The 10527-nt window shown below is 38.9% G+C and overlaps 1 protein-coding gene across 1 annotated transcript in view; it reads left to right on the forward strand.

Annotated features, from left to right (window-relative positions):
* The window catches only part of HAAO (3-hydroxyanthranilate 3,4-dioxygenase), a gene marked incomplete at both ends in the record, with an annotated part of 36200 nt that extends 26080 nt beyond the window's left edge, over window positions 1-10120 (forward strand). The window contains 4 exons of the mRNA XM_081997140.1: window positions 5493-5638; window positions 7324-7392; window positions 8578-8660; window positions 10042-10120. Of these exons, the coding sequence (XP_081853266.1) occupies window positions 5493-5638; window positions 7324-7392; window positions 8578-8660; window positions 10042-10120 (377 nt within the window). The remainder of the gene's footprint in view (window positions 1-5492; window positions 5639-7323; window positions 7393-8577; window positions 8661-10041) is intronic.
* Between the last annotated feature and the right edge of the window lie 407 nt (window positions 10121-10527).

Below are 10527 nucleotides of genomic sequence, written 5' to 3' on the forward strand. Positions count from 1 at the left end.
TAATGAAATATCCTATTCCTGTTCCATGGAAGCAGAAGTTACGCACAAAGACGATTAATGAAATGCCCACAGTCATATAAAAGGCAGATTCAGAAACAAAAATTAGGATTCCTGCTTTTGGGATTGGAATAGTGGTCAGTATTTCTCCATACAATTTATCATTCTTAATTACAATGACCTAGCTATATCATGAAGAGCCTTTAAACAGAATTATGTCCTAAATCCTGCAGTGTTGTTGTTCTAATTTATTCCCTTCCTTCTGGCTGGTGATATCTCCATTTGAAGAGGCTATATTTCTTTATTACAAAACTATTTTTCAAAGCTTTCCTCAAACTTCTTTGTTTCAATTAAGAAAAAAAAAAAGTTGTTTAGTTTCCAGCATAGATTTAATGACACAAAGAAAAATGAGCCTAGAAATAATTACAGGGACAAGTCATAAATTAGCAATCATGCCAATTCTCAGGGCATGCTACAAAACCAGATACAGTTACACAGGGAAATGTATGATTACACCAGGAGGGTGCTATATTTTCAACTAAATGTTTCTGCATCTATACTGAACAACGGTGAAATGAAACAACTACTCCTGAAGTAATCAGTCATCATCAGTGGTTTCACTCTGGATTTTTATATGGAATGAGTTAACTACTTGTTTTTTTCAAACCCAGATGCCTGAAATTACGTCCCTCAGTCCACAGGTTTTATTTGCAGAGGTATTAAACTCCTGCTACTCTCATTGACATTTCTATTAACATTGAGAATAAAGCAGACTTTTCATAGGAATTAGGTAGGACCATATGGGAAAAACATCTCAGAGTATATATTATTGCTGCCATTGGCAGTTAAACGTGAAATGCTGCAAAACTGTCACATAAGAACTATTCGTTATGATATAGTATTCTCTAAGAGATGGAAGATATGATTAGAAAATGGACAGAAATAAATGAATACCTAGTTCTCAAATAACTTGTGAGCTCCTTAGCCCTAGTCTGGACCATTTTATGCTCAGTGAAAGGATTACAAAACAAAGAGGATCTAACTGATCCACTTTGGATAAGGACATCCGCTTTTACAAAGGGAGACACCATTTGTAAGGGACTTTCTCCTTGTGTGCAGGCCACAACATGCAGGGACAGACTGTTTCTGAGGCAGCACAGTCACTTAGGATGGAGGGGCTTTCATAATTAGTAAGAACATATACTGTGATTTAAAGATTTGAAGATTCTTTCTCCTAGAATGCACTGCTTAGACGTGAAGGATGGCATGCCACTGAAAAAATACAGTTTTTCATAAAGCCAACATGTAATCAGTTTGATAGCTGAAACTATTTCAATATATTGTATTTCATGTGCATTAGTGCTCTTTTCCTTCACAACAAACCTTGAAGAAACAAGGTTTGCAAAAGACTTGTGGGAACAGGTTGGGGATAGTAGGGCTCAAGAAACACTCTGGGAGAATGAAATGGTCTGATTTCTTGACAGAAAGCTTAGGCACCTCACTGGGGTAGGGAAGGGGGAGCTTCCATGTTAACATAAGAGTTTGGGGTAGACACACCCACATATACGTGGTAGGCCTGTGGCAGTCCTCTTTATTGCTATCAGAACTACTGTACTCCAGCAAGTTCAAACTCTATTCCTTCCTCTCTGTTGAGGCTGTAACTACCTGTATGTTCACTGGCTGTTTTCTTGCAAGCTGTTCTGTGTATTTTTGCACAGCTTCATATTCTCAGTCTCAGTACAGTCTCTATTGTTTATCTGAAATCAACTTCCTCTAAAGCCTGTAATTTCCTTTTTTAAATATTTACAAACTCATTTGAGGTATTTTTCAGCTTAACATGATATCATCACATTCTAACTTTAAGCTGAAAAGAGCTATAAAACCCATAAAGACACATTGCTGTGATATGAATATTTAATAGTAGTGATCTACAAAAATGGACTTTATTATTGAACTATTTAAATGGTGTCTCCTGAACATGTGAGAAAATATTAGATTTGATGTTCCACTTAGTGATATATTAGTAGGAGATAAATACACGAGACTTTTAGCTCACTAGCTCAGAATTGCCATCTTCTTGCATTTTGCCAGCTTATTTTTACCCTTACCATTATTAAACACGTTGTCTCCTTGTCTCACAGTATTACTAGAGCATAAGAACTCTGGAAACACACCAACTCACACTTCCTGAGATATTGTTGAAAGCTAACGTACAGGCTAAGCGGAAATATATGCAACAATATCTAAATATAAGCCATTAGCCTGATAAGAAACACTGTTACTTTGGAAGCACCAGGCTTCAACTCTGGTATGTGTGGGATCAGAAAATACTAGATTCCCCTCATTGTAACTCGAGTTCACAAGCGCTAGGGCACCTGCAGCTTTCAGCATCATGCAAGGGGTAAGTATTAGGGTTAAATGAGGACTCAGTCAAGTAAGCTATTAATAAGGTCAGACATGTCACGCACTTCATCATCACAGTTCTCTCTTATTTGTTCTGCAGTAACAGGTAATCAAATCATTGTACTAGATCACACTAAAGGTTAAGGTTCATTTTGTGCAGACTCAGTTTTCAAAGGCCATTATGCTATTACTAGGCAAGCATCATTAACATCAAAATTAGTAATAATATAAAACCCCATCACAGACCAGGGCCCACTGACAAGTGTCAAGAGACAGCTCTTGTCCTGAAGAACTTAAAGTCTAAAAAAGAAGTTCACCTTACTTGGAAGTGAAACTGTTAGAAAGTGCCTGTACATCAGAAGCAAGAAAGGACAGTGCTCTGTAGTAAGTGTAGGGTGTATTACACTTTACATTGGCCCTAAGTATGCACAGGTCACTATTTACTGTTGGCCCGTGTGTGTGGTCCCTGTTGATCAGGACAGCTGGAGTCAGAGATCACTAGAAGAAGGAAAACTAGCAAAATCATGTTTATGGGGAATATGTGACAAAAGTTAAGCTACAAACTTAGAAGTTTATAGTTACTTCTCATTGTTTAGATTTGTGTTGCTTCTTGATCAGAACGCAAACAAGTACTTTGGCTTTTTTGTACCCTGAATTCCTTGCAACTCATGGGCAGCATTCATGGTTCTGCTTGCCTAAACCATCACAGTGCCCACCCTAGAGATTCAGATTTTTTCTATGCATTGTCCAGCATAGGAAGTCTGAATTTACTTGTTAGCTTGATGCTGGAATTCTTGACCTGTGGAGAAGATGTATCCCCTTGAGCTGAGCAGGACACCCATGGCATCTCAGGATGTGTCCCTTACCCTTCCAGGTGCTATGTACTTGTTTTTTTGGTTGTGGGTTGTTTTTTTCTGTTTGTTTTGGTTGGGGGGGGGGGGGCTATTGTTATGGTTTGGGGTTTTTTGGGGGGGTAGGAGGATGTTTGGGGTTTTTTGTTTATGGTTTTGGTTTTTTTAATCTCGGCTAGGACATGCATTTTAGTAGAAAGCCCTACCAATGGGTAACTTTCTCATATTCCAAGAGGTTTTTCTAAATTCAAGAGTCACCTGTTTTATTTTGATAACAGGAAAAAAAACCCTATCATATTCGTATTACTTTAGAAGGCAAAGATTGCTATTATTAATAAACAAAATATTTAAAAATCTATTGGAATACTAATTGCACTGAGTACCTTCTGATAAAATGTCTTAATTTTTTCTCCCGCTCTTCTGTGTGTGAATATATCACATAATATTTTAGACCTTTATTCTGTATCTCACCCAAGCCAAAAAACACTTTCCAATACAGCTATAGTTGAGCATATCTATAATTTAAGGACAAAGTGTATAGGTATTCCTAGTTACCTCCAAAACAAGTTTCATGAACCTGTGAAAATTAGGAGGGAAAAAAAAACAAACCCTCAAATTGCAGTGTGAAAATAAATCACGAATGACCTTAACACAGTTTTTTAGTGGTATCGAACAATAAAATATAGTTCAGGGTAGATCTTGTTAATGATTCCAGGCTCAGATTCAAATAAATCTAATGTAAAGATTTTCTTTTTCCTTCTGGTGCTTACTTTCTCTGGAGGAGTTTGCTTTTCAATAAAAGTGTGTTAAGTATTTGAGTCAAATGCAGAAGTAGGAAGCTTTAAAAAAAAAAACCACAACCTTGAAGGAAAATAGCTTTCAAACAAAAAAATTCCTTCTTTTGCTGCAGATTTCTTCAGATTGCTTTCAGTATTTCCTGAAAGAGGCATTGCTGAGACAAATCGTTTGCAGAAACACGTTGACTTCTTCCATTTAATTTGATATAATGGAGAGGAAATTTGAATGGCAAAACCTGTTTCTACAGTAGAAGGGTTAGAATCCCATCCAGATTGTCTGGAGATGGATGTAGATATTTGGTGCTTGTTATGATCCGTTAAACCAGTACACTGCTATCACTTGGATGCATCAACTTTTAAACATATTATTCAAAGACTGCATACAAAATGGCCCTCCATGGCAAACTGAGATGAAACCCTCAAAACACTGCAGAGCAGTGAAATACAGCTTTAGAAAAGAACCAGAACATTGCATAATGAATACGCTAATACTTTAAAAAGACCTATTGATTACTAGTACCGAGACCACAATTCTGCTGCAAGTTTATTACCTCAATGCATTTATAGAAGACAGCCATCTAGTGATTTTTTCCTGCATCTAGTTAGCATTATCACTTGAAATTACTCTATAGGTGTTCCCCCATGGCATCTTAGAACAAACTACTTAGGATCACCAAGGTGATTGCACTGTCTCTGCATTTCTCTGTGAGCTGGTAAATAACTAAAGCTAATTTCATATACCAGCAACACACAGCACAAGTCTTGAATTTCACCAGCTACACTGAAATTGCATTCAGTCCTCCAGCTATTTTAAATCAAATCAGTTATGAAGAAGAATTACTGGAAATTAAATCCTGCTAGAACTCCAGGAACACCACAAAAAAGGCATTTTATTAGATTTAAGCTTGTGATAACCAGTTTGCTTCACTGTAGCCAGTATATTTAAAAACACATAGGGGAGAAGAAACATAAAAGCTGGTACTAACTACATGAAAGATATAGGATAAGCTGGTTCTATGGGCCTAATTCCATTTGTATGGGGATATGTATGGGATAACTCAGCAAAGGCTCAGAGACGATACGTCAGATTTTACCAGTGCAAAAGCTCATCTGAAAGAGAACAAAGACTATGCCAGCAAGAACTTGGTAGTCTATTGCACACTGTTTGAATGCATTTTTAACAAGCATGGATGCACAACAGTTCTGACAACAGCTTCAAAGAAACAACTCCATAAAGATACACAAATAATACATGCATCTTACAGCCTCAAGTAAGAAGTCCTGATAATGACCATAGCACTGTTTGCCATTACAACTGACTTTTGACTAGATTATATCTGTAAATTGAACCCTTTGCAAACATTTTACTATGTTTTTACTCTAAGCTGTTTACAGCTTAGAGATCAAGGGAAGCAAGCATCACTGATCTCTCTCTGCCTTACAGATGAACTCCTGAAGGAAACACCTTTCCCACTAAATTCCACTTCTGTTATGGAGCCGTTTTCCTTCCAAGGCTGGTTAAATGATCATCGTGGCAAAATAAAACAGAAGAAATCCTTGAGTATGTTTGGAGATAACTTTGAAACAGAGGTAGGGAGGTCTAACGTCTCTGAAAGAGAGGGATAGTTCTAGCGGTACAGATTATAGGTGCCTGCTGTTCATACTGAGTGAATCCAGACCTGGGAACATGTCCTGCTTTCAGCTGGGATAGAGTTGGTTTTTCTTCCTGGTGGCTGGTATAGCACTGTGTTTTGGGTTTGGTATAAGAATAATGTTGACAACACTGATATTTTTGGTTGTTGCTAAGTAGTTGTAGTGCTTATACTAAGTCAAGGACTTTTCAGATTCCCATACTCTGCCAGCAGGGAGAAACTGGGAGAGGGTACAGCCAGGACAGCTGACCCAGACTGGCCAAATGGATATTCCCCACCATGTAACATCATGTCCAGTACATAAACTGGAGTTGGCCGGGTGGCAGGAATCGCTGCTCCGGGATGGGCTATCGATTACCAGGTGTTGAGCAATTGCTGCATTGTGCATCACTTGTTTTTGTAAATTCCTTTATCAGTAATATTACCATTATTATTTCCTCTTCTTTTGCTGTCCTATTAAACTGTTTTTATCTCAACCCACAAGTTTTTTTTCCCCAATTCGCTCCCCCATCCCACCTGTGGGAGAGGCGAGCGAGCAGCTGCATGGTGCTTGGTTGCTGGCTGGGGCTAAACCGTACAGAACAACATGTAGTCAGCAGAGAAAATTACGCACCCCTACAGAACAACTCAGTCTTAGCCTGCCTAGCCCTTCTGAAGCACCCGTCTTTGTCCACCGATCTGACTAGCTTAGGGCAGGGGCTTCCTTGCTCAGATACGCTGTTTGCGGTATCAACCTGAACATTATTTCCATTAATTTCCTTGGGGATTAAAACATCTTGCTCTCTCCATCACCCCAGTATTTTCTAAATCAGAAATACCAGTGCGATACAAATACTACTCACAAGTGTGTTCAACTTCCCTACATGTTTAAAGAGCATTCTTGGTGCCAAGTCTAATCTGGGTGTACCTGCACTTTTATTCCTCCTTCTCAATCTACATAAAATGGAAAGAAGGAAAACTGGACAGCACCAGAGAGCCTTGGCTGTGCTAAAGCATTGCACTTCTTGGTTTAGTCAAACACAGTCTAGTTTGGGTGTAAATGAAGCTGTCACCATTTGATATCCATGCTGTATGCATGATAGTTTACAAAACATATTCTTTCCCTGGGTTACTTGGAGTCACACTCTGAAGAATGCAATACATTTGACAGCAGAGTGACAGTGTAGGACTGTCCAGAGAAGACAGAAGGGGCAGATAATGAGAAAAATAAGGTCTGGTCTGCAGCTTTTCTAATGTTAATGGAAGAATCTTTTCTACTTCAACAGGCTCTTGACAGGGCCCAGAGTTCATGAGGAGGAAGTGCCTGTTCCAAGAACAGAACCAGGAAGGATATAGATGCAAAGCTGAGAGTGGGAGGAGGCAGAAGGAATAGATAAGTGAGGATGCAGAGAAGCATAAGGAGTGGCAGGTGTGATCAGTTCCCTTTTTATCAGGGGGAATCGATATGAGAATACCTAACATAATGTGAATTTTAATGTCTGTAAAAATAACATCTTCTATGAACATTTTTCTGTAAAAATAGAATGTTTCAAATGCTGTAAGACGACAAATATGTACACTTTGGTCACTGGGATGAATTTGTTACTTTTTCTCCCCCCAACCTTTTGTTTTTTTTTCTTAAAGGTTATAATTTATGGACCAGGAACAACTGAGAAAAGTAAAAAGAATTCAGATATTTGGATATGGCAGCTGGTACGTGACAATTCACACACGTTAACCAATGAGTTCATGTTTCAGTTCAGAGCAGACTGAAGAGTAGTAAAGCCTTCTAGCACCAGCAGCAGAAACTGAAATTATTACCTTCCTTTTCATAGAAAAAACAACATCAACAAGGCACCACCCTTCAGCTTTTAACTATGATGAAAAATAACTGTAAACTACTGCCACCCTAAAAATAGTCTCTCTTTTTCCTCACCTTTTATGTTGAGGACAGAGATACTGGCATCCTTCATCAGGTCTTGGTGGGGATTTTAACATACCATACCTAGGGTATAGCCTATAAATACATTAGAATGGCTCGAGTGATAAAAAAGCATCACCTATTACTTCTGCCTTGAAGCATTTGTCCTCATACTGAAGTCAAACTGGAATCAGGTAGACTAAGCTAGTAAAAATCTAAGAACTTGTTTATACTAAAGCACAGTGGTAGGTGATCCAGATGCCCTTCATTCAACTGGCTTCTAGGAAACATTTACAGCCCAAGAGGGAAAAAAAAACCCCCAAACAGAGAAAAGCTAGTTTTCATTTATACAAGTGAGCTCGTTTGGGAGGCACATACTTATATCAGTTCCTGTTCTGTTGAAATTCACTGGGACTATCAAATACTAATTAAAGACATAATAATCTTGAAAGACATCTGTTTACACTGCAGCTTACAGCAGCCTATGTTGCTGGCAAGAGCCTGGCTCCTCTGCTAGACAAGATAATGAGGCCATTCTAGTGTGGATGGACTCCTATTAGCAATTTCTGTCAGATTCCTACTGACCTGTGAACTGCTTTTCAAGACTTAATAAGGTATTGGGAATCAGAAAAGTAGAAGAGGAGCTTGAAGTACTCCAGGAGGTTATCTCTGTAATTTCCAGAGCTGTACCAACTTGCAGGCTGCGAGGTTAGATTGGTAGCAGTGTACCCCCAAGAGTCAGGCAATGGGTTGCTGCTTTATGATGGGGAACAATGAACCATGAAGCATGTTTTTATTGATGCTAATAGTGTCAGACAGGGAAGATCAGTGGAATATTTAGCTAGGCCTTATGGAATAGAGCAGGTTTGAACTGATCTTTCAGTGTGAAAGATTTCCCTACTTAGTTGCAGCATTTTCATTCTGCTAGTGACAGGACATGGAAAATTAATAGCTGGTTGTCTGTTCTTTCCTTTCAGGAGGGCACATCAACTGTTACCGTGGATGGTAAAACCCTGACTCTATCTGCTGGTTACAGCCTGCTTGTCTGTGCCCAGTCTACGTGAGTAGAGATGAACAGTGGTTCAATGATTGCCCAGCTTCCAACAACATAAATTCTGTGTATTTGGTCCACACGAGGCTGGACATCAGCTGGTGCAGAAACACAGCATCTGTGAATGCAGGATTTGCAATAGTCTCCATTATTCCTCAAGGCAGAAGTGTCTTCAGGGGGAAAAAGCCAGACATTCATTCTAGCTCACCTCTTATGATTAAAGCTGGGGAACATAAAAAGAGATAAGCACTACCAAGAAAACGCAGCATGCAAGAGACCATGCATAAAGGTAGAGGGCACAAGTACACCAATCGGCAATCACAGCAGATACTCTAAGCCTCAGACCAGGCTTAATCAATGTCAATGTGGCAAGATTTGGGGTCCAGACTAAGAACATAGCTCTCTTCCTAGAGTAGGATGCATATGGCCGTTTCTGTAATGATGACACACGTGATCTATGCAAAGGAAAAAAACAGTCAAATTAGTTTGCAGGAAAAAACAGAAAGGAAAGTATTTGCCAATGCTTGAGCTGATAAAGTGCCCACTCATGAAGAAGATGAAGGATGATGTATGCTTACTGGTAATGCAATAGAGCAGATTATAGGCAGATGATAAAAATGGCCTTCTTTCCTACGGGAAAAATCTAATAAGTAGTAGTACTGACATTTGCACCTTTTGTACAGCATTGGAAACATTTGCTGAAAGAGTTGAAACCATCCAGGTGTGCACAGAACTGTTCTCTGCACCTGTGATCCCAACACATAGTCACCTCCTCCCTTCACTATTACTTTTACCACTTCTTTAAAATCACTTATCTTAAATTAATTCCTAGTCCTGCAGTCCAACCAATGAGCATCTAGTTTTCAAAATCATGGCATAATGCACATGCAGAGATCTACCAGCACAGTTCCTATTGGATGAAGATATTTATCAGAGCTGTACTGCAGGCACCTTTTATTGTACATGTCACTGTTGCACACTGACTGATCTCTGGCCGTCTCTGCAACTGGCACAGAAACAGCTAATACAAAAGTGATGACCACAAGAAAAATTCTGTTGAATTCGCAGGTACTTATTTTGTTGAAATAGTATCTGTACCGAGGCGATTCTGTTCCAATCCTCATGTCACAGAGACTGGAATAGATGCCTTTCCCCTTGGTTCATCCACATTATCTCCTCACCATATTATGGTGTTTGGCATATATTGGCAATGGTGAAGAGTGATTCCGTGAAATATCACAAGATACAGCAATATGGAAAGAGAACAAGTGTAACGGAACAGAACAGAAGTTTTCCCCTACTTTTCAGTAGCATCAATGTTTCAGTTGTTGGTTTGAGTGTGTGGTTCTTCCCCATACACATCAGATCATCTCTCTCTCTACTTTTCCAGGTACTGCTGGAAGAGAGCAGAAGACTCTGTTGCTCTCTGCATTGCTCAGGACCCAAAACGCAAGCAGCCTTATACCTAGCTCTTGTGCCAGTTGACTTTGATGATAAATAAGTTTTAACCTACTTATCTTAATTATATTTTTAGTCAGAATGCCTGGAAATTTGAATAGTCCAACACAATGATTACACTGAATTAAGTGGAGTCAAGTGCTCTGCCCAGTTAAAACTTTTTTCAACTAGTTGAAGTTTCAGCAAAATCTACAATCAGTAATTATTTTTTTTAAAAAAAGAAACAGAAAAATAGTTCTTATCTGAAAGGAAATTAAAACAGATCCGAGTAGCAGAATTACTTATATAATAAGATACGATACTATCTAGAATAAGTTAAAGGCTTTTCAAATGCAAGTCTCTGCCACAAGCTGTAGAAAAGGAGATAGGACAGATACTGTTATGCCTCCTTAGGTAACAGTCTTCATTTCTTTGTCTC

Source organism: Phaethon aethereus (assembly GCF_964289735.1).
Source record: "Phaethon aethereus genome assembly, chromosome: 3".
NCBI lineage: Eukaryota > Metazoa > Chordata > Aves > Phaethontiformes > Phaethontidae > Phaethon > Phaethon aethereus.